Raw genomic sequence first — 25,476 nt, 5'->3', positions numbered from 1 at the left:
ACACCTTGAGTTTCTTTTAAATTTAACTGCACAACATAAAGTACAAAAAGCCGAAGGCAGCGGCAGCCGAGACGCCACCGTGCATGTCGCATCATGTTTGGGAAAAAAAAGAATGTGTTGTTTTAATGAAATAAAAACAAAATAATGAAAACCCAATGCTGTCAAAATCATAATTCAATCCTGGTCTTGCTTGCATGGTTCACAGAACATTACTTAGACAACAGTTTTCAACGTGAAATAAATGGAAATTAAAAACCAGAACCGCAAATAGGCACCACTGTGAAACCAACTCCAGCTCGCAAAAAAAAAAAAAAAAAAGAACTTGCTGGCCTCTAAAGATAAAGGTAAAAAATTAATCCTTATTGCTGTAATATTCTTAGATCACAGTCAGGTCAGTAATCCTGCTCTGGGTCATCTTCCCTCACAGCTTCATGTTTTCATGGAGAGAGAGAGAGCATCACATGCTGGATGAAGGCTGAGCTGTGGGGCGATCGGGGGAGAGAGAGAATAACCTACGACGTGTCGACGTTTCTGTAATGTGTAGAGGTGTTGGTATAAATTAGACGTGTTTCCTCTGGATCTGGCTGCTGCACGGCGACACTGTCTACATTTGGCTCGCTTTTGCTCCACATCGGGGTTTTTTCAAACCCAGAGTCCAAACAACTGAACTACAGTTCTTTTTCAATACCAGCGGCTCCGCCCCCTCTCCTGCTGTCATCTCAGTCGTTTTCACACCGTGATCGAGTCACACTGAAAACTTTCTGCTCCTCACGACACCGCAGAGCACACTGCAGGGTTTGTTGTTAGCAATAGCAACCTGACAGTAGTTAGCGGCAGCGGTGCAGTGCACACGTACTTGCTTCCAATTGTCATTTCTGATTGGCCGGTGGCCCGGAACGCGAGACTGGAACGTTTTGATTGGCGGACAGGTCTGTCACTCACACGCCTCTAAAAGCCTCGGCCCTGTGCGGCTCGGTTACCGCAGCAGTTAAAACCTCAGTTTCGATGCGGTGTCGGTTAATTGTGCAGCCCTAACTCCCAACATGCCACCATGGGCAAAATTTCAGGGAGATGCCACCCAGGAAGGGCAAGAACGCAGTTTCACTCTATCGATCTATCTCTCGCTCTATAAGAGGAGCTAATAATATGATTTATTTATTTTATTTACATGTTGGTCCAAATATAAGACAACTCTGATTATATAATATCTGGGGATGTGCGATACCACTTTTTTTCAGACCGATACCGAGTACGAGTACTTCATCTTCAGTACTCACCGATACCGATACTCGCATACCGATACTTTATATACATAAAATTTAAAATAATGCAATGACAGATTAATTTTGAAAATGAATTTTATTTCTAATAAAAAGGCAGCCCAGCCACGATGTTTAAGTCCAAAATAATAGTCTGAAAAATAAAACAAAGAACTCTGAGTTTACACTTATTTAAATGAAATTAAGTGCAAGATAAAACAATTTCTCTGAGTTTTAATTTTTTTTTAAAAATGAACTGACTTACAAGACGTAAACAAACAACTCTAAGTTTTTAAAATGAATTTATTTTAACGGTTTTTAAATGAAATTAAGTGCAAGATAAAACAGTTTTTCACTTTACATAAACTAAGGTTTTTAAATGTACTAATTTTAATGATTTTTTTTTTTTATGAACTAAAGTCAAAGATAGAAGTTTAAAGAGCTGCTGGTGTTCTCTGTGCTGCTCTCGGATCTCTGCTCTTCAGTTTCTCGGTCTTCTGCAGAGTTTGCCGTCGAGTTGCTGCCGGAGTTTTCTTTTTTCCAGCACAACAGCGTCAGACTCTCGTCCACAAGCTTCGCCCTGAGGTGTTTAAACAAATTACTAGTGGTAAATAAATGAACAACATCGCGCACCTCCTTTAGCAATTTTAGCATTGCAGAGTTAGCATTCTGCAAAGCTCGGCTCGTTTTCACTTATATAAAAGAATTTCCACACCGGCGGTTCTGGTGAGACGAGCAGCCGTTCTGGATTCATCCTGTTGTCTCTGCTCTGGATGAGACTCATGGAGAATCAACCCGCTGCAGTGTAGCCCTGCGCCTGTCAGCGCTCCAGAGAGGAGCTTCTTCCTCTTTCATGTTTGTCTGCAGCTTGCATCCCATTTGGTTGCACTACCGCCAACTGCTGGTGAGGAGGGCTTACTACGTGTGGGGTTTTCTTGCCGTGAGTATCGGCGGCTGGCATCGGTAGCCTTCACGAGTACCCGATACTTTGAAATAAGGCCAGTATCGGCCCAATACCGATACCTGGTATCGGTACTTGCACATCCCTAATAATATCCATTTTACAAATATCATTTTCAGGGTTTCCCCTAAAGCGTTATAGCGTAGCGGCCCCGCTACACTTAAATTTTTGCCTGTTACGCTTAAAAAATTTAGACAAATGCCGCTACGCTATATGAGGCTGCCGCTACGCTATATTTTTACAGAGCCACTAGCAAGTGTTGTCCGCTAACTACCAGGGAAGCCCCGCGGGGAATCCCTGCCTCAGTGTGTGCGTGTCCTGCACGGATTAGTCGTGTATCTAGCGCCAGAGCGCTGATTGGCCAAGCTCAGGCATATCATTATAATAATTGTGATGTACGGCGGACATGGCGGCTCCTGGTGGATGCCGACTCAAGGGAAAAATCTAAGTCTGAAACGATTCATCGATTAAATCGAATAATTTGATTATAAAAAAGCTTCGAATTCACTTCTGTTGCTTCGAGGATTCATTTATTAATTTTGTACAGTGAAACAACTGAGAAACTGCTAGCGTGTAGCACCCGGAACTAAAGCGCAGCATGTTTCCACCCGAGAGTGTAAGACGCACGGACATGTTGGAGCAAGCAGATGGAGCACAGCGCGGGAAACAACACGAGAAATGGATAAAGAGCAGAATGAAGAAAATGGAGGCGAAAACGAGGAAGGACAACAAAGAAAAGGCCAGAAAATGTCAAAAATTTGGGACCATTTTAAACGGAAAAAAGGGGAGAGATCGGTGCAATGTTTGCACTGCCAAGCGGAGCTGGCGTATCAGAACAGAACCACGTAGATGCTTTATTTACTTTTTATTTAAATCATTTGTGAATTCAAAGTGCCCAGTGACAATTGCTCCAAAATATGCATTATATCCCAAGTAAAATACATATTTTCAAAAAGTTAATTTCGTAAAAACACCCTAAATATGCATGTGGCAGCCGTAAACAAAGCTTTCAGTTCAGAGGTCAACAAAACCACAACATTTATCTGGCGACACCGGGCTGTCGTGGAGGAGTGGCGTGAGCAGACCATGATGAAATATTGGTGAAACTTGAGTTTTTGGACGATTAAAGCCGTTTAAGAGCGGCGTTACTGATGCCCTGTCTGCTTAGAAGTATACGGATGTCCGTCGATTTTGGATCTAAAATTGTCCTAAAGCACTGTTCAGATCAGAAAAGGGGTTCTTTTCTTGTTTTTGGGCAAAAACAACAACAACAACAAAAAAGGAGAATTTAACTTGTTTTCTCGTTTGATTGACCCATACGGATTTTCCACTCAGTATTTTCTTTTGGAGGTGTGAGCGTGGCTTACGCCATTCTCATCAGAGCAGCGCGATCTAACACTGTCTCAGACAGCGATAAATGCCTGACTGCTACAGCCTCCTGCCAGGACTGTAAACATGATTACTCTGTGCTTTACCACTCTTTGGTTCTCACTGTTGGACTCTAAACTGCATTTTTTTCGACTCCCGGCTTCATAAAAGTAGTTCCCAAAAATGGTCAGCAGGACTTGCCTTGTATTGATTTCCTCATCAATCTGAATTTGTACATTCAATTCTCTCAGTAATTAATAGAAATATAGGTACACTGAAAAATAAAAACATCCAATGTGGTTTTTGTCTTGTTAATCAGCCCTCACTGGAAAACCTCATCATCTGTGATCAGAGGAGGAACAGAGTTTTCATGTAAATATCATACATGTTAAAGGTCCCAAATTATGCTAATTTTCAGCAAGTTCAAATGGGTCTCAGAGGTCCAAGACCAGTCTATTTGATGTTTGTTGCCTAAAAATCCAGTTTGTTCCTGGACTTCAGCTAGCCTGAAGTCTCCTCTCCTGAGCTCTGCTGAGAACACGCTGTTTCTGTGTCTGTAGCTTTAATGCTAATAAGCTGCTCTGACCACACCTCCTTCACACCATCTGTGGAAGAGGGCGTGGCTCTCGCTCTAGTACAGGGCTTAAAGAGTTCCGTCGCCATGACGGAATTCCGTCAGTTGAAAAAATTAATTAAAAAAAATGCGTATCAGCGCATATTGACTGGGTGCCTCTTTTTCTGGTTTGCGTGCTTTGTCACTGAAGTTGTTTTATTCATTTGGTCTAAAATGTCATATGCGCAAGGTTACAGACTTTGTTGTTGTCGCACCTCATCACAGTAAATCTATCCTGATAGCGAGAGTATATGGGGACTTTTATTTTGTAGGTCATGTGGGAAGTACATGTACATATTCACAAAGCCTTGAATTTACGGCAGAAGAAGAGTTTCTCCGCTGTAAGGAATACATTTATCATTGCGGTTTTAAAGACATGACCTAATTTACACAATCTTCAAGAACAATGCAGCTTAAAAGCACACGGGACATCAGGAGGCAAAGTTGTCCCTGACGTCGCCAGTCCCAAGCCAAGTTGGCCCCCAATCAACTCGGCCCCGACTCCCGATCAACTCGGCCCCCAACCGACTCGGTCGCAAGTAATTGAAAAAAAAATTCCGGTAAATTTGTCTGGTGCGCCGCCACTGTGGAACCGGGATGAATCACACAAAACCTGTCAATCCAAAAAGGGAAGGGGCGGGCTAAAATAGCGCAACAACCAATGAAAACAAGCATTGTTGTCACGTGAGTCTGTTGCTGTGTGCTGCATAGAAGTGACCATAAATCGATCAGTTTTCAACTTCTGATCGAGTTTATTATAAACACCATACATGGAGGACACAGACACAAAGAGAATGAAATGAAGTCATAAATTCTTCAGGCAGAGATTTTTATTGAGAGAATTGGTTTAAGGATGTATATTGTACTTGATTGCTATTGATATTATGGTTGTATGATTCTGATCAGCATTATTGTGATATTGTACTATTATATCTATTATTATCACATGTTATTATTATCCATCCATCCATCCATCCATCTTCAACCGCTTATCCGGGGCCGGGTCGTGGGGGCAGCAGTCTCAGCAGAGATGCCCAGACTTCCCTGTCCCCAGACTCTTCCTCCAGCTCCTCTGGGAGGATCCCAAGGCGTTCCCAGGCCAGCCGAGAGACATAGTCTCTCCAGCGTGTCCTGGGTCTTCCCCGGGGTCTCCTCCCGGTGGGACATGCCCGAAACACCTCCCCAGGGAGGCGTCCAGGAGGCATCCTAACCAGATGCCCGAGCCTCCTCAGCTGGTTCCTCTCGATGTGGAGGAGAAGCGGCTCTACTCCGAGCTCCTCCCTGGTGACTGAGCTCCTCCCCCTGTCTCTAAGGGAGCGCCCAGCCACCCTACGGAGGAAACTCATTTCAGCCGCTTGTATCCGGGATCTTGTCCTTTCGGTCATGACCCAAAGCTCATGACCATAGGTGAGGGTGGGAACGTAGATTGACCGGTAAATCGAGAGCTTCGCCTTTCGGCTTAGCTCCTTCTTCACCACAACGGACCGATACAACGACCGCATCATTGCAGCCACTGCACCGATCCGCCTGTCAATCTCACGCTCCATCTTTCCCCCACTCGTGAACAAGACCTCAAGATACTTAAACTCCTCCACTTGGGCCAGAGTCTCTCCACCGACCTGGAGAGGGCGAGCCACCTTCTTCCGGTCGAGGACCATGACCTCTGATTTGGAGGTGCTGATCCTCATCCCTGTCGCTTCAGACTTGGCTGCGAACCGCCCCAGTGCATGATTCCATGGAGCTAACAGGACAACATCATCTGCAAAAAGCAGAGCTGAAATCTTGTGGTACACGAACCAGACCCCCTCCGGCCCTTGGCTGCACCTAGAAATTCTGTCCATAAAGATTATAAACAGAACCGGTGACAAAGGACAGCCCTGCCGGAGTCTAACATGCACCGGGAACAGGTCCGACTTACTGCTAGCAATGTGGACCACACTCCTACTCCGGTCATACAAAGACCGGATGGCCCTTAACAAGGGGCCCCAGACTCCGTATTCCCGGAGCACCCCCCACAAGACACCACGAGGGACACGGTCGAATGCCTTCTCCAAGTCCACAAAACACATGTGGACTGGTTGGGCGAACTCCCACGAGCCCTCGAGCCCCTATGGAGGGTCTAGAGCTGGTCCAGTGTTCCACGACCAGGACAAAAACCACATTGTTCCTCCTGAATCCAAGGTTCGACTATCGGTCGAATCCTCCTCTCCAGTACCCTGGAATAGACTTTCCCGGGGAGGCTGAGGAGTGTGATCCCCCTATAGTTGGAGCACACCCTCCGATCCCCCTTTTTAAACAGAGGGACCACCACCCCGGTCTGCCAATCCAGAGGTTCTGTCCCCGACCGCCACGCGATGTTGCAGAGACGTGTCAACCAAGACAGTCCCTGCACATCCAGAGACTTGAGGTACTCAGGGCGAATCTCGTCCACCCCCGGTGCCTTGCCACCGAGGAGCTTATCAACCACCTCGGTGACTTCGGCTTGGGTGATGGACGAGTCCACCTCTGAGACCTCAGCCTCTGCTTCCTCCACGGAAGACGTTGCGACGGGATTGAGGAGGTCCTCGAAGTATTCCTTCCACCGTCCTATGATATCCCCAGTTGAGGTCAGCAACTCCCCACCTCCACTGTAAACAGTGTTGGCGTAGACCTGCTTTCCCTTCCTGAGGCACCGGACGGTTTGCCAGAATTTCTTCGAGGCTAACCGATAGTCTTCCTCCATGGCCTCCCCGAACTCCTCCCAGACCCGAGTTTTTGCCTCCACAACCACTCGGGCTGCAGTTCGCTTGGCCTGCCGGTACCTGTCAGCTGCTTCTGGAGTCCCATGAGCCAACAAGGCTCGATAGGACTCCTTTAGCTTGACAGCCGCCCTTACTTCCGGTGTCCACCACCGGGTTCGGGGGTTGCTGCCACGACAGGCACCGGAGACCTTACGACCACAGCTCCGGGCAGCTGCTTCGACAATGGAGGTGGAGAACATGGTCCACTCGGACTCAGCCTCAGACTGTCCCCAGCCTCCTCGGGACATGAGAGAAGAGAGCTTCTCTCATGTCCCGAGGAGCCTGGAGGTGGGAGTTGAAAACCCTGCTGACAGAGGGTTCCACCAGACGTTCCCAACAGACCCTCACAATACGTTTGGGTCTGCCAAGTCTGTCCGGTTTCCTCCTCCACCAGCGAATCCAACTCACCACCAGGTGGAGATCGGTCCACAGCTCTGCTCCTCTCTTCACCCGAGTGTCCAAAACACGAGGTCAGAGGTCAGATGACACGACAACAAAGTCGATCATCGACCTCCGACCTAGGGTGTCCTGGTGCCAAGTGCACTTGTGGACCCCCCTGTGCTCGAACATGGTGTTTGTTATGGACAAACTGTGACTAGCACAGAAGTCCAATAACAGAACATCACTCAGGTTCAGATCAGAGAGGCCATGCGATCCAATCACCCCCTTCCAGGTCTCACTGTCGCTGCCCACGTGGGCGTTGAAGTCCCCCAGTAGAACCATGGAGTCCCCAGTCGGAGTACTGTCCAGCACCCCTCCCAGGGACTCCAAGAAGGCCGGGTACTCTGCACTGCTGTTCGGCCCATAAGCCGAAACAACAGTGAGGCACCTGTCCCCAACCCGAAGGCGCAGGGATGCGACCCTCTCGTTCACTGGGGTGAACTCCAACACATGGCGGCGGAGCTGTGGGGCTATAAGCAAACCCACACCAGCCCGCCGCCTCTCACCGCGGGCAACGCCAGAGAAGTGGAGAGTCCAGCCCTTCTCGAGAGGAGGGTTCCAGAGCCCAGGCTGTGTGGAGGTGAGCCTGACTGTATATAGCCGGTATCTCTCAACCTCCCTTACAAGCTCGGGCTCCTCCCCCCCCAACGAGGTGACATTCCATGTCCCTAGAGCTAGTCTCTGTCTGAGGATCGGGTCGCCGGGCACCCTGCCGTCGGCTGCCACCCAATCCACGTTGCATCCGGCCCCTACGATGCCCTCGGCGGGTGGTGGGTCCACCGGAGGGTCGGCCCACGTCGCCCCTTCGTGCTGAGCCCGGCCGGGCAACGTGGGCAAAGGCCCGGCCACCAGGCGCTCGCTTGCGAGCGCCAACCCCAGGCCTGGCTCCAGGGTGGGGCCCCAGCTGCGCCATACCAGGCGACGTCACGGACCTCGATTGTAATATATTCATAAGGGCTGTTGAGCCCTGAACAGCCCTTGTGTTATTATCACAATTAGTATAATTCATATTTTTATTATATTTAAATTTTAAAATTGCTATTATGACTATTATTGCGATTGTTATCTTTTAATCATCACAGTATTGCTGTTTCGAAATTAATTAAGAATCTTTTTTCATTAGTTTGTTTCTGCTCCTGGAAAACACATCAAGAAATAGTAGACCAGGTACACAGCACAAACGGCAATACAGGTATTTTCATAAACAATGCTTATGTGGCAATGTTGTTTTCTATTTCTACACATTTATGGGGAAGATTATGAAATCTGTGGTGCTCTTGCAGGAAATTACCATGAGATGATGGCTGAATTTTATTTGTGGGAAGAAGATTGGAGGAAGATCAGACTAAATCTGGATGAGAGACACTGATGCTGGACACCATGGCCTGAACAAAACATCAAAAAACACGTATTTTATAGTAGTTTGTAGATATGCAGATGGTTTTAATGAGACCGATGTTGTAACCGATTCTTTACTGTTTATGGTATTTATCATGTTGAAACTTAGTATGAATCAAAATAAAATATAATAATTAATGGGGCCTCCACTTCCAGCACCACTACTCTAGCAAAGACCTCCACTTCCCCTTCTACTGCTGCAGCAAAGACCTCCACTTCCACCAGCAAAGCGTCGGTTTTAGTGGCAATGTTTGGAACCTAGTACTGGACGATATGGCCAAAAATTTTATCATGATATAGTTCATAAATTCGGTCGATACGATATAATTCCGATATCGATATAAATAATACAAAAGCCTCAGAAAAACTGTTAAGAATCATGTACATAATGTACTACCTGTAAAACTAGAAATTATCTATCCATGAAGCTCCTCCAGTATAAAATTTTAGAAATAAAAACTACAATAAATTAAATGTTTACCTTTTCTTTAAGAAATATGAAATCACTGTAAGTTTCATCTTTTTCAATATAAATAGCTTTAACTTTACACTTAAAGGTGCATTAAGGAGTTTTACAACCTTAAAAATACTTATTTTCCACCACAAATATGTTACACATTTTTAATGATGTGTACAATGTGCCCTGACATATTCATTACAAGTACCTCTTAACAGCGGTAAATTGTCACTTGAAAGTTGCAGTGCCGGTCCGGCACCAGAATTTTTTTGCTGAGAATTTGAAAGGAATGACGTAATGCGCACTCCAGCTGGTAGGTCCACCATTACTCCGCCAGATGCTTAGTGAGCAACAACTGAGCAGGATCTTCCAGAAAGTAAGAAAAGACTGGCTTCTAGCACTGCCACAGCTCCAGCACAGACCCCACCAGGGAAAAGAAACTGAATTTTTACTTGAGCGCTACTAAATGAGCAAGGAAGGAGTCCCCCTCTTCCGTGCACGCAAGCCAGGGCAAGGTCTCTATTGTTATTCGTTCGTTTATTGTCGTCGTCGGTCTCTGTTATTATACTAACGCCCAAATAAACGCCAATTTGAACCCCTAAACATGCACGAAAACTCACCAAATTTGGCACGCACATCATGACCGGCGAAAAAGTTTATAAAATCCAAAAAAGAACACCATCGGCTCTCTAGCGCCACCTATATCCCAAAAAACGTCTAAAACAGTCGCTACAGCCCGAAGGAAGGTCGTAGAGAGATCAAACCAACACTCATGCGTTCGTCTCATCAAGATCTACATTTCACGCACTGACACCCCTGACCTAAATCTAACAGGAAGTCCACAATTTCCCTTTCAAAGTAAAATTTTGCTCAAAATCACTCCCTACAAAAAAATTATCTCCTCCGAGACCGTTTGTCGTACAGACATCAGACTAACGCGACATGATAGAGGAGAAATTTCTCTACAAAAGTCGTGAACAACTTTGTCAAAAGTCTGACGGTGTTGATTTTACTAGCATTCAAAGTCAGAAGTCTGAAATCTGCCTTGCTCCGGCCCTCATCCGTTATAATGGGAAAAAAGGAAGAAAAGGAAGAAAAGTCAGCACCTCGAACAACTGTCGAGTGTGGCTAAACCGTGAATTATATCAACAAACCAAGCACACGTGAAGCGTCACCAGTTTCTCCCGAACAAGATGATGTGACATAAGTGGGGAAAATGTCATGTTAAAAGTACATTTTCACAGGTATGAAAAGGTGTGCGCTCTGCATTTTTTTTGCTCTCAGTTATAATGGAGCCGGATGGGGAAAAATCTCGCGCTTCTCACAAACTGAGGCCTCTGCGGTCCAAACTAAAAGTCTGACTGCTCTGAAAGCTTCACCAACTGAAAGACAACTAATTTTCCGATCAAACGTATTTTTTGTTCAGTTTTGCCAAACAGGAAAGGAACAAGGAGCAGTTGTTACCCAAAGAGAAAGTTTCATTTTCTCCTCTCTCCCACTCTAACTGACAGGACCATATATGGGCATACGGTGCAGTTACACAGCTGACAGCAGCTGTCAATCAAACTCTGATACTCAGTGCCTTCATTCAGTGACTGTCAAAAGCAGATGGGAGAAGCTAACAGCTCCATATAAGTGGATGGGGGATGCTAACAACTCAATGTTCGTGGATGGGACATGTTAACAGCTCCCATGTTAGTTGATGACAGATGCTAACAGCTACATGTTAGTGAACGTGACATGCTAACAGCTCCCATGTTAGTTGATGACAGATGCTAACAGCTACATGTTAGTGAACGGGACATGCTAACAACTCCATGTTAGTGGATGACAGATGCTAACAGCTACATGTTAGTGGACGGGACATGCTAACAACTCCATGTTAGTGGATGACAGATGCTAACAGCTGCATGTTGGTGGATGGGAGATGCTAACAACTCCATGTTAGTGGATGACAGATGCTAACAGATACATGTTGGTGGATGGGAGATGCTAACAGATACATGTTAGTGAATGGGAGACGCTAACAACTCCATGTTAGTCAATGACAGATGCTAACAGCTACATGTTAGTGGATGGGAGATGCTAACAACTCCATGTTAGTCGATGACAGATGCTAACAGCTACATGTTAGTGGATGGGACATGCTAAAAACTCGCATGTTAGTGGGTGGACGTCTCAGTCGCGGGCTGGCGAGGAGGCTCGGTTCCAACCAATGCCGCTTGCGGCTTTAATTATTATTTAGTTTTGAATCTGCGTTTGCTTCTTCTGAACCATTTGACGGTGCTTGCTTATAATGTTCTTCTGTGCTATTTTACATTTTTCTGAACACCACCCCCGGCTGGACATGGCATTTCAGGCCTCAGTGATGATCGTTTACAGCTTTGCCATTCTGTATGAACAGATAATTATGTGGTGTGATGTGAAAAGGAGTGTTACTCCATGTCAATATCTCTTTACGCTTATCAATAAAGTATCACTCCCAGTTAACGACAATTCATAGCCCTTCCATTCTGCTATTAACTTGTGAACAAATTTGCTGTGGACTCACTGTGAATGTTTTCTCTCTGACAGCTGTGAAACGACTGAGGGAAGCTGCAAATGGCAACGACATCGACACAGGTATGAACATGCTACCTGCCTTTCCTTCGGTTTTTGCAACTTTTATTTGCGATCAATATGTTTGTTGGAAAGTGTTTTCTGTCAAACAGTTATTAATTAGTTAATTTGAGCTGGAGCTCGGCCAATATGGGATTTTTGGATGCAAAATCTGATATTTGCCCCCCCCCCCAGATTTCTGATATATAGGTCATTGTCAGATATAATAAGTACATTTTGTGAATCTCTTGGTTTATTCAGGTGACAGGCATTATCAGGATACTTTTCAAACTGGCGTAATTGTTGAAGTATATAGGGCCCTGGCTGCGCCATACCAGGCGACGTCACAGTTCTTGGTTTAGCTTTTCTCATCAGGGCTTTTGACCTGCTTAGTCTGGCCCATCACCCGGGACCTGTTTGGGTCCCGGGTGATGGGAAGACAACATGGCTCCCGGGATCATGCGGGCACTCAAACGCCCCTATTATTTTATGTATTTTTTTTACAGCACACGTTTACCTTAAAGAGACATTAAGGAACTTTCCAACCTTAATAAAACATTTTAATATCTTTTGTGATGATACATCGACTTACAGCTAGTTGAATGACCCCTCTGTCACGGGCTGAGGGCGTCAGTATTGCTTCACTTGGACTGAGCAGCTGTGAGGAGGGTGGTAGGAACCCTGCACACTAAAAAGCTCCAATTGTGCGGACTGCTTTACGGCATGCGTCACATCATGATAAAACATTGTTTATCCATTAGATTCATGACCTCGTCGCTATCCGTCCTTCACACAGCCACTGAAAACAAATGTAGGCGAGTTCAGTCCGACAGCACGCCACCGGGAGCAGCAATTTACGACGCCATGCGCCAGGCCTCATGGGAACTGTAGTATTCCTTCAGGCAAAACACTACCGCTTTTGTCCACAGCAACTGCAACTTACATCAACTAAATTTTCCTTGAATAACACTGGTCATTAGTCATAGCCTATTGATCATATTGACACATGGTAGATGACCATCTGCTCTCTACCTGTCAGATGCTCTGAGCTGATATTGGGCTCAACCTCTGAAGCACCAGAACTCTCATATCTCCACCTTTTTCAAAGGAAACAAAAATATATTTTAATATTGATTTTACAAAGTTTAGAAGCAATGTGCATTGAATAAATACTAATAAACTAAAAGATTCCAGCACAAATTTTCTTTTTTGCATGCTAACTGAAAGTATGTGAAAGTGTGTGTCCCATATTCTCTGTGAGCTCTGAGCTGACATGAGCCATGACAGAGTCAGCAGGTGTGTCTGTTGCCAAGGAGACTAGCTGCACTCAGCAGGTGTGTCTGTTGCCAAGGAGACTAGCTGCACTCAGCAGGTGTGTCTGTTGCCGAGGAGACCAGCTGCACTCAGCAGGTGTCTGTTGCCAAGGAGACCAGCTGCATTCAGCAGGTGTGACTGTTGCCAAGGAGACCAGCTGCACTTGGCATTCATGGCAGTGAGTCAGCAGTTTTTCATCCAGTTTGTATGGTTGAAGAAGTGCCGAAAAACCAAAAGGTGAAAGTGATTTTTTTTTTTTTTTTTTTTTTAACTGTGATTGTCAGAAGCCTTTCATGGATTTATCCTGAAATTTTCATGTCTGTAGGATCATCTATATAACAGGAATCAGTTTGTAAAAATGTATGAAGTTTTGGATTTAAGCGAGAAAATGAAAATCTCTCTCCAATACATTGGAGCGGATGGGAGAAAATTCCGCACTCTCTTCAAACAAATGCACCTGGAATGATAACCATTTTAGGTAGAGACAAAATAAAACCATTGTGATAATCACAAGGCAAACCCTTACTTTTTGATGTATGGCGTCAGGGACAGTGTTGGGGTAGTTACTCTACAAAAGAAATCCATTACATATTACTCATTACTTTCCAAAAAAGTAATCTCTTACGTTACTTAAGTTATTTCTTTTTAAAGTAACATAGTTACATTACTAGTTACACTACTTTTGCATCGTTTTAAAACATCATACCTTAAATGCACGGTCATGTAAGTTCTAGATTTGAAGTCAAACATCAAGTTACCCTATGCTATGTAACAGGTCAGGGCTGTCATTACCTAAAACAAGGTAAAAGAAAAGGATGACAACACACCAATACAGAATTTCTCTTTGAAGCTTTTTTAATGTAGAAATGCTGTACACATCTTTCCAAAAGAGTGTTGAAAACTTGACAATCCACACCGTAAACATAGGCCTATAGATTTGTGTCAAATAACTATTTGGTAACCTTCTGGAAAACACTCCATGGAGACTGCTCCTCTTTGAGGCCAAAGGCCAAAAAAAAAAAACCTTCAAAGCATGCTCACAATGCATACAATATAATGTCTCCCAATTTCGATGTAAACATCACAGTACTGAAAAAATATATAAATAAAATAGCATATCATGCTTCATATCACTAATAAAGTAATTACAAGGGCACTCTGGCCTTAATCTCAAAGAAATTAGCTGAAACAACTTTCCAAGAGTGTTGATGAACTTGAAAATCCACACCGTGAACATAGGCCTGTAGATATATGTCAAAATAACCATTTGGAAACCTTCTAGAAAACACTCCATGCACACTGCCCCCTCTTTAGGGCCAAAGCCCAAAAAAAAAACCCCAAAGCATGTTCACATATCATGTCTCCCAATTTCAATGCAAGCATTGTTGAAAAAAATATAAAATAGCATACCATGCTTATATCACAAACGGAATAATTACAAGGACACTCTGGCCTTAATCTCAAAATCAAATGAGCTCAGATGAAAATGATTTCAACAAAAAATGCATGGCATTTAAGGTGTGATCCAAACTTGACATTTAATGATCATCAGGCACATTTGGCTGCAAGCTTAGCTCACACACTTGGTTATGGTTTTATATACTTTATCCTAGTTGACACATTTATCAAAAAAGTGGTTGTACCTCATGAGAAGGACTCTTTCAAATCGCTTATCGGATAATCTGTTCCTTCTTGGACTCAGCACAAGGCTGCCTCGGCTGAAGAGTCTCTCCACTGGGGCACTGGAAGGTATGGCTGTGTTGTATCTCATGAAAAGTGTCTTTATGGTGGGGAAACGGTTCAAGACCTCCATCTCTGATCCAGACTTCAAAAAGTCAATAACTTCTGTTTCAGAGTCATAAGGAGTGACATCGTCCTCCTCACCAAAGTCAAAAAAATCACTCACACTGCTGCTGGAGGGCGGGTTCCTCTGTGTTGTGTATGCATCCTCCTGACCATCATGACCTGTTGCTCTGCACTCGGCTGTCAGCAGTGTCCTCAGGACTTCCCTCCTGTTCTCTTCTTTCAGCCATCTCAGTTTAAACTTTGGCAGTGTGCAAGCTGCAAGGAGGGCCTCCTTGCTGTCCATAACTGATCCAAATCGTGTCTTGATGGCCTGCAATAAGGATTACAAAGTGTGAGAAGCACTATTTGAAATCAAATATGCACGACGTGAAGTCTAGAACGTCATGTTTAATCCACTTATACCATGGTCCCACAAAGTAAACATTTAATATGACAAATGTTCATTTATTTTACTAATTATGTTTAAGAATAGGAACATCATTTTTTCAATTCATTTTTTTATGCTAACCAACCTTTGTCAAGAGGAATAGAATGTGCTCATCATCAGATTTTAGTCAGCTGATCTGAACCAGCTGGTTTGCACGTTGCTATGGTGATGGCCGTGGCAGAGCTATATGACATTGATTTAACTTGCCGAACTAGTATGCAAATACGGAATTAATGCACGCCAGTTGATATTAGAATTCTCACTGACCATGTGAGAATTCTTTATACCATGGTCAGTGAGAATTCTCATACTATCTGGCGTGCATTAATTCCGTGCATGGTGTGCACACTAGTTCAGCAATCACTGTCATATAGGCCTGTATCACTCAGCCAGGGCGTTACCATAGCAACGCGCAAAGCGGTAGGTTTAGATCAGCGGACTTTTTAACAGGTAAATACAAGAGGAACGGTTGGTTTGCATAAAAATAGGTCCTCGTTGTTTATTCAGGCCAGATGAGAAGCACTATGTGAAGCAACACAATCTCATTACTTGGATACTAAATTAGCATTCAAAGTAGCGTGCATTGAGATATAAAATAGACCTGCCTCTACGATGGCATCAGCGAGACCTGCTGTCATCCGACTTAGTCCTGGTTTCAGCGCCACTGTCCTTGACATCAAACTCTCCAGAGTTGGCAAGAGTGCTCCGTAGTAACAATGATCCTCACCTTGCAGTATGTCTAATGCCACGGTGATCGGTTTCATGACCGCACAGTATTCTCTGAGGAACTGATATTCCTTTTCAGTGAAAGCTTTAATCTCAAGTCTACTGCACAGAGAGTTAAGCGTGTGGAGGGGAAGCGCGATGATGCGGGACAGGGCGTCATGAAACGAGTTCCATCTGGTTGATGTAGGAACCACAAACTTTTTTTTTACAGAGTTCCTCCACAACTTCAGAAGCTACAGTAGAGCACTGGCTTTAGTCCACAGGGCAGAGCACTTTGCAGTTGCACTTCGGTACATGGCTTTAGATTCAGAATTCGCCGTGAACCACTTATTTACATCATTTGTAGAAATCAAGTTCAATGTGTGGGATGCACATCTGAAGTGTGGAGGTAGAGAAAACTGTCCCTCTGTATCATCTCCGCTACACAGCACATCCTCCATATCTGTGAACACTGGCTCCTGGTCTCCATCATCCATCTCTTCCTCCTCCCCATCGAACGCTGTCGCTTGGCACTCGGACATTTTAAAAGCCTTTACAAAGTTAGACCCGTTGTCGGTAACAGTAGCAGTCACTTTGTGTGCTAGTCCGTAAGATGAGTGTCCCTGCTCAATTTCACTTGCAACGACATCGTAGGTGTGACGTCCCTTGATCCGTTTACAAGCAATAGCCGCCTTCTCGCGCTGAAAATTATCAGGATCGATCCAGTGACACGTCATTCCTAAGAAGCTTTTATTGCAGGTGGTCCAAATGTCAGCAGTAGTTGACACAAATTCCAGCCTCTCAAATGTCTGCTTCAGCTGTGTTTCCATCTTTTCGTAGCACTGGTCCAAATAGTTCGCAAAAGTTTTACTGTCTGATGGCAGCCGCTCACTCCCAGATCCTGGGATTCTCCTCAGTATGTTTCTGAACGACGGTGATTCCACTGTCGAAATGGGTAGCATATCCTCCACAATGAAAGAGGCCACAAGTCTGTTTAATTCTGCCTTTGTTGTTACCTGGGGTTGCTGGAAATTTAGCCGCGGTTGCTTGGGTGTCGGTGCCGTCACCGTCCCATCTTCCCTTTCGCCACGGATGTTTTTCGAAACCAGCTTGGTACTACCATGCTGTCTTTCCAGATGCTTTGACAGGTTTGATGTGGAATTCACGGAAGTGGATAGATGTTTTTGACCAGGGCAAAGTTTACACCTAACAGTGACATTCTTGTCCCTTCGTGCAACAAATGCAAAGTAGTGGCCATATTCCCACGCATCCAGGGATGTTTTTGTGAGCGCCACAGCGCTGCTGCCATCAGGCTGCTCCGCCATCTTGCAACTGCGAGGGCCGCCGGTGGAGGGAGCGCTGGTTTTGTTCGCCCACACCGCCAGTGGCCGGTGGCGTTAGTTCACTTCCGCATTGGCGGGAGTGCTCGTTTCCACACCCGTGCATTCTAGGCGCATTCCAAACAACACAACAGGTAGACCACGATTATTGTTAATGAACTGGTTTCTTCAACACTGCCCGCCTGGAATGCGCGGGTATGGAAACGAGCGCCCCCACCAATGGCGGTGTAGGCGGACAAAACAAGCGCGCCCCGCCACTGGCTCCCCTCGCCACCGGCCGCGATCTCTCTAGTGATTGGGGAGAATCAGATCGCGTTTATGACGTCAAGCAGGAAATGCTTGGTTTGCGGCTCCGTGCCGCATAAATTGTCGGTAAGTAACGAGATCATATTTTCGAAAGTAATAGTAAAGTCATTACAGTCTTCGCCGCAGTAATGCGTTACACTACTGCGTTACCAAAAATAGTAATGTCATTACAGTAACTAGTGACTTTGTAACGCATTACACCCAACACTGGTCAGGGACGCCCTTGCGGGCAAACAGGAGAGGAAGCTGATGATCACTGCAGTGGTAAAAGACCCAGCCGGCAGCACTTACAGCCATTTGGAGTGCGGCTCATAGGCCACCAGTAGGAAGTGCTGATGATGTGGGGCACCGTGGAGTTCACCACAGATGTCCACCTGGATGTGGGTCCACGGTGTCTGAGGGCACGGGGAAGGAGGTGGGCCGGGTGTACCGCTGGTGAGGCGGGCTGCATAGTCCCTGACTAGATCCTCAATGTCTCTGTCCATGCCTGGCCACCAGACTAGACCTCTGCATCTCTATTTCACTTCCACAATGCCCAGATGGCCTGAGTGCTGAGCTGATTGAAACTTTTTTTCTTCAGTGCGAAGGCTCTTGCAGGACGACATCGACCCCTGTGCAGCGGATGACAAAGGCCGGACAGCACTTCACTTCTCCTCCTGCAATGGAAACCAGAGCATTGGTAGGTTAACAACAGTGTTCCAGTCTCTGATTGTTTTCTCTTCATAAAAATAACCAACAAAGCTACACTTGTTAAAACCACCAGAAACGCTAAAAAGGAAAATAACCAACCAAGTAAACTCGGGGGGAAGGGGGGGGGAAGACAAGAATGTGTGTGAAATGTGGAAAGTATATCATTATATTAAATAATTATAATTCTCTATTGCCAACTATTTATGACCATTTCAATGTTGTGAATGATTGCTTTTGCGGATTGTGACTTTGGAACCTGAACACCTCACAGCTGAGCGATGTCAGCTGCAGCTTCTTCACTCCTGAGAGCAACACGATGATCCCTGAACAACAAGATGAAGATAAAACAACAGAACAGTAAACAGCCACGCTAAACCCAGAAACTAAACCTACCAGAACAATGTTTCCCTCGTTCTCTCCAAGCCGCCGCTACACCGCTCAGATACTTCCTCTCAGAACTGAACTGTCCTTCAATAACAACCTTTCCCGTTCTGTCCCAGAAGCTCAGCGTTTAAATCTTCTTTCCACCAATGCAGAAGTTGAGATGCGTCCCGTCGACTGATGCTGGAGCAGGAATGAATGGTTCAAAGCCAGCTAGTTCGTCGGTGGCTAACAGCTAAGCTAACAGCTGACTGAGACACCGGTGGCGTCTATCAGCAGCTACTTTTACAAAGTGTCCCTGAAGGCAGCAGGAGCTGCAGGGCTCAGGTTGTTACTGAATCAGAGGGTTTCCAGGTGTTTCACAAGTAGTGAGGCAGGAGGAGCTGGACACTGACAGGTTAATGGACGGTGTTACTGCCTCCGTGAAGCAGGACCCTCAGATTCTCAAAATCATCTGGCGGGCCAGATATTATTGTTCGCGGGCCAAAAGTGGCCCACGGACCGCCAGTTGCCAACCTGTTGTTATAGATGTTGCACCAATCTTTTTCACGAGCTCTTCCTCTGTCTGTCTCGCTGCCATCGCTGTTGCTGTGATCTTCTTCTTCGGGAACGTGCATCTAAAAAGCTGCATTACTGCCATCCAGAGGACGTAATGTGCTATCGCGGTTGGGCGGTATGACTAAAATCCCTACCGGGGGCCAAATATATATCACATCCTCATATCAGGAGGAGCTTATGAAGCACTTTATGTCAATGACAACTATTAAAATTTTGCAGTACATTATACCTGTCTTTTAATATGTCAACAAGCAATGCGTCATCTAGGTTGTGTTGTAGATAATGATGAAAAAGTGGTGATATTGGGTGGTATGTAAGATGATGCAAAAAGGTTGTTTCTGATTGATACTAACAAGTTTTTTTATTTATTCTTCATGGAGAAGGCTGAACACAAAAATCCAGTGTGGCAACACTTCACTGAGCCCACTTCAGGGAAGGCAGGGTGTGCCATATGCAACTCATTGGTGAGCATGGGGGCTGCAAAAAGAAAAAGTAAAATACCTCAAACATGTTGAGCCACCTGAAACGTCACCACCTTGAGACCTACAATGAAGTAGTGAAAGAAAAGGATGAAAGAGGAGCAGCAGCCAGTTCTACACAGCCTGTTGTCATACAGATGTTTGATGCCCAAAGGAAGTGCCCTAATTCTAAAACCAGGCCAAAAAAGGTGGCTCTTGCCATAGTTGAGATAATTGCAACAGACAGTCAACCAGTTGTCTCTGGTGTTGGTGGCATTGCTGGGGCCCAGATACTCTCTTAAAACTGACAAGTATTATCACACTGATGTTTGTGAGCATGTACACACTAAGGTAGAGAACAAAATCAAGAAGTTGGTCACGGTGGACAATGGAAGTCCTTATTTGGCCTTTACAACGGATTGTTGGTATGAGGAGACAGAATCCCTTTTGAGCCTGACCTGTCATTTCAGTGACAAAGACTGGCGAAGGAAACAAATTGTCCTCAATGTTAAAGCCATGGATGGTGATAAGTTCCTCAGTCTGCTGAAACATTGGATCATCGAAACAGAGAGAGTTGTACTTGTGCTTTGTGATAGTTGCGCCAACAGGATGAGGCTCTCCGAACTACCTGATCTCAGCTGCAGTGCTCACACACTTCAGCTGGTGGTGACGAATGGAATCAGCAGCCAGAGAGCAGTGGCAGACATTGTTGCCAAATTGAAATCTTCTGCTACCCATTTTAACCATTAAGTGCTGGCCAAACAGCGTTTGAAGAACATTCAAAAGAGCTTGACCTCCCCAGCACAGAATAATCCAACTGGTGCCAACACGCTGGAACTCCACTCTTCATATGTTGGAGAGCATGCTGGAGAGAAGCAGGCACTTAATGTGTATGCAGGGGAACATGGGAAATATCTGTCTCAGCAGCAGATCAGTAGGCTCTTGTGGACAATCTGATTGCCACACTGAGCCCACTTGAACAGATTACACTCAAAATGAGTAGATCTGGCTCCACAATTTCATGCATCCTTCTTGCATAACAGTGCTGAAAATGTTGCTGGAAACTTAGGTTGCCAAGTCAAGAGGAATCGGAACACTCCGAGACTATGCTGAACAGCCTAAAGACCAGATTTGAGAAGGCAGAGAAAACAAGGTGCTTATTCTTTACAGCACTGCTAGATCCTCGTTACAAAGGTCATGCCTTGGCTCCTGGCACACTGAGGAATGCAAAGGGTTGGATCAAGGAAGAGCATGCAACTCTGCCTGAGGCTGCAAAACAGAAAAGTGCTTCCTCAGAAGGTCCAGGCCAAGAAGATCCAAGACGGAAAAGGGCGGAGGAAGAAGAGGAGGAAGTCGCTGGTCCATCAGACAAGCTTGAGCAGATAGATGAATGCCAACCTTCTTGGGGCACATGGACCAGGGGCACATGGACCAACCCCAGACGAGACTGATGAGGAGCAGCAGTTTACTCAGCAGCTGGATCAGTACTCAAGGGAACTGCTGATCGACAGGCAGAAGGGCCAGCCACTTGAATGGTGGAAACGGAATGCATCCCGATTGCTCCTTCTAGCACCGCTTGCCAGAAAGTTCCTCAGTCCACCCTCCTACTCTGTTCCCAGTGACGTCAGCCAGATATATGAGCAGAAGAGGTGCAGAGCGCCTCTGTTTCCTCCACTACATAGAGCTCCTAAACTGGGATTATTAAGAACTTTCAGTGAGGGGTGTGTGGGGTAACTAAGAAGTATTAGGAGTGGGCCAAAGTAGTTATTTTGCACTATTCTTTATTTCTTTTTATGTTGTTTTTTGTTTTTTTTTATTGCTGTTTACACACTCCGTAAGGGAGCCATTTGCACTTTAAATCAAGTATTGTGCAGTGTGCACACTATGCTGGTTGTTCTTGAGTTCAGTTGTTTTAATGGTGTCTAAATATTTGTTTTAATTTATTTTATAGACATTATGTGAATAATTAAAAGCACCAAACACTTTTTGTTAATTTTAAACGATGTTGTATAAAGTTTAGCAACGCTGTTATATTTTTTTACAGTTCAATATTTTTTTTTCTTATTTTCAGCTTGAGACCTGTAATATTTGTTATCATTGTATCATTTTTTAATATAAATTGCAGGAGCAAAGGCAGTTTAGGCCCCAAATATCGGCTCAAGAAAATCAGCAGTCCATAATCGTCCATCAGCCAAGGGCAATGGGAAAAAATTGGTATGGGTATCAGCACTAAAAAAATCCATATCAGTCTATCCCTAGCTGAAACATTTAACATTTCATTTTCGTCACTTCAATCAGCTTGATATTGTATTTTATTTCTCCATTTTGATGAGTCTGCAATGCATTTCTGATCAATTTTTGCTGAAACATTAATTTACTCAATCATAGTTGTGTCATACAATCCAGCTGCCCTTCAAGTATTGCTGATAAGATGATTTTTCACCACTTGAACCTGCTATGCACCCAAAGTAGGGTTTATTAACTCTAAGCTCTGCTCCATAAGTTGAATAGTACCACTGTGCTGACTTCAGAAATCTGAATATTTTCAGAAAATGGAGGAGCTATGCATCCCTTGATGAATTCAATGTTTTTTGTTTTTTTGTTTTTTTTTTATTATTGTTGTTGTGTTATTTTGGCATTATAAAAACTAACGGCAGCCTTCTGACCATTTGCAGTGCAGTTGCTGCTGAGCCACGGCGCTGACCCGAACCAGCGGGACAGTCTGGGGAACACACCCCTCCACCTGGGTAAGGCCTGAGCGTCGTCTGTACGTCCACTTTTCAACACTCTTGTGAAAATGAGCCAGATATCAAGTCCTCCCATCTGTTTCCCTGCAGCGGCTTGTACCAACCATGTGCCTGTAATCACCACGCTGCTGAGAGGAGGTGAGATGCTGCAGCTGTCAGACCCTGTCCATACTTGGCCTTAACCTGCATGTCGGGCAGTAGGAGCCCAGTTGGGGGTCAAGGTGCTACGCCCATCTTAACATTGCATGCAGGACCAGCGGGTTCAGATCAGTTCGTTCTCTGCCCCCCCCCCCCCAGCCAGTGCAACTCAGAAACTGGCGGGGGGGGGGGGGGGGGGGGGGGACTCTAACACTACATGATATTAAGCTAACAGTGCATGTACTTCGTTTTCTGTAAATAATTTCCTATAAAAGAGCAGAATGACGGCTTGAAGTGCCAGAAAACTCACTCTGGGGAGGCGGGCTTTAGGAGCGATTCCACCAGTCACGATTAACAACCAATTACTGGCATAAAATTAAACCAGCCAGTGCTGGTGAATGGCTGCTGCTCAGTTTAAAAACACACTGCAAGTTAACACTGAGAATGTGGGCTGAAACTGAAGAATGATGAAGCCCCCACCTAAGAAACTCTCCACCAGCTCCACTGGGGAGGACGTGATTCCAGCTGAGCCGCTGTCCGGGACCCATTCAGGACGTTCACTCCTCAAAGCGTGTGTGAGCGATTGTGTGCCACAGTGCACACACTTTGACATGAGGTGTGTGTGTGTGTGTGTGTGTGTGTGTGTGTGTGTGTGTGTGTGTGTGTGTGTGTGTGTGTGTGTGTGTGTGTGTGTGTGTGTGTGTGTGTGTGTGTGTGTGTGTGTGTGTGTGTGTGTGTGTGTGTGTGTGTGTGTGTGTGTGTGTGTGTGTGTGTGTGTGTGTGTGGGGCAGTCCGTGTACATTGCCCTAATTTCATCCTGGCTGATTCCAACCATTGCCGTCTCCAGCAGTGTCACCTGGACACAATAATACAGAACAGAATAAATGTTATGGTTCTCTCCCAGATGGATTTAGGTCCTTTTCTCTCCCACCTTCTGGTTCTGCCCACAAGGTTGTTAAAAACATTAAACACTGGACAAGGCTGCTTCAACTCTACGCACTCCTCATGGAGAGGCCTCCTCAGCTCCTCCAGCAGCCTGGACATGTTGCATCCGACATCAGTTTCTGTCTGGGTAACACAATCCCCTCCAAGACTAAGACCATATTCCCCAACAGTAGCCCCTGGAGGACCAGTCCTCTGGTCCCTGTCAGACCTCTGATGGTACAGTGAGATGGGGCAGGGCTGATGAGAGCCCAGCACTGGTGGTGTTTTAATATGATTGTCTATTATAAATGATTCCATAGTCTTCGTGTCATTTACTTTTCAAAATTCAGTTTGGTTTACAGTGTTCATGCGTTTGGCGAGGACCAATGTGACAGTTCATGACTGGCATCGCATCGACGACCTGAGCCTCCATCACAAGGACTGAGGTCCCCAAGCAACACCGGAAACACGTACCAGACACAAATCAGCGTGGCGCTTCCACCGTTTAGGGTTACGGTTGTAATGTAGGCGGCTTGATGAACGGTCGTGTCACGACACAGGTTGTGACGTTATTACTCGCCGGCAAGCGGGGGACTAAGTTTAAAGAAGGCTCCAGACAGCAGAAGAGACGCTGCCAAGGACAGAAAGAGAGGAGTAGAGACAAGGAGGATGGAGGAGACAGACGAGGAGTCCAGAGGAGCCCAGAGCTCTCAGGAGCTCCAAGGAGCCCTGCTCTCCTCGGCGCCTCATGTTTGAAAACTGGAACACAAATAAATGTCATTGAAGAGTGAAACTTTGTTTTTTTCATGGAAATTCGGTAACAAGTTCTGAATTCATGGAAAAGTCATTGAAAATCAGAGGTTAGGTTAGGTTCTGAACCCTGTTAACACTATATTAATAATATATGAAGTATAGATCTGCTCATTACTGGGTAACATTCACAGTTAATCTGATGAAGGGTTTAAGCAAGTCATTTTAAAGACTTGTGTGATCCAGTCCAAGCTTCCTTTATGGGTCAGTGTAAATGTTAAAATGTTCTCACTTCGATTCGGTTTGCTCAAACCCTGGTGACTCATCCAAGATGGCGGCGCGCACAGACGCTGCGGCTCGTAGCTCCGTGTTTTTCCTTCTTTTAAGTGTTTTGTTTGTCCTTTCACGCGCAAATCTCGTCTACAGCCGCCAGGAACTTCTGGATATTGGATTTAATGCAAAACGAACAATATCAGCAGAATCGAGCCGTTTCTACAACATTCCAAACAACATCGGGAGACCGCCCGGCGCTCCGTGGATTGTTGTCGGGCCCGGCAGGCGGCGTAGGCGGAGAAGAGAGAGGAAGCAGAAGCGAGGCTGCCGGTCTGGCCTGCTAGCCCGACTGAGGAGAAGCCCACACAAGCCTCCCCTCCCGAGTATGTTTCTGACCAACGCACGGTCTTTGATCCACAAAATGGATGAACTAGAACTGCCCATGGAAGGAAATCCATACGTGAGAGACTGCTGTGTATCGATCATATCAGAAACCTGGCTTCACCCGCGGATCCCCGACGCCGCAGTGCAGCTAGCTGGCCGCTCAATGTACCGGTGGGACCGCAACAGTGATTCCGGTAAGAGGAGAGGTGGTGGCCTGTGCATTTACGTACACAACGACTGGTCTACAAATAACACTATTATGCACACACACTGCTCACTGGACATAGAGTTCATTTCTGTCAAAGCCCGTCCGTTTTTCCTGCCCAGGGAGCTAAAAGCTGTGCTAATCACGGCCGCTTATATACCACCGGATGCTAACACTAGCATAGCTCTCACGCTA

At 45.5% G+C, this 25,476-nt stretch overlaps 1 protein-coding gene across 1 annotated transcript in view; it reads left to right on the top strand.

The window, feature by feature from the left end:
- The window catches only part of LOC115387773 (ankyrin repeat domain-containing protein 54-like), a 40,980-nt gene that overhangs the window by 7,881 nt on the left and 7,623 nt on the right, over window positions 1-25,476 (top strand). Inside the window, exons 2-5 of the mRNA XM_030090626.1 lie at window positions 11,852-11,899; window positions 18,354-18,452; window positions 22,536-22,607; window positions 22,698-22,745. Coding sequence (XP_029946486.1) covers window positions 11,852-11,899; window positions 18,354-18,452; window positions 22,536-22,607; window positions 22,698-22,745 — 267 coding nt within the window. The remainder of the gene's footprint in view (window positions 1-11,851; window positions 11,900-18,353; window positions 18,453-22,535; window positions 22,608-22,697; window positions 22,746-25,476) is intronic.

This window comes from Salarias fasciatus, chromosome 4 (genome assembly GCF_902148845.1).
Source record: "Salarias fasciatus chromosome 4, fSalaFa1.1, whole genome shotgun sequence".
Classification (NCBI taxonomy): Eukaryota; Metazoa; Chordata; class Actinopteri; order Blenniiformes; family Blenniidae; genus Salarias; species Salarias fasciatus.
This window is presented reverse-complemented; position numbering and strand designations above follow the sequence as displayed.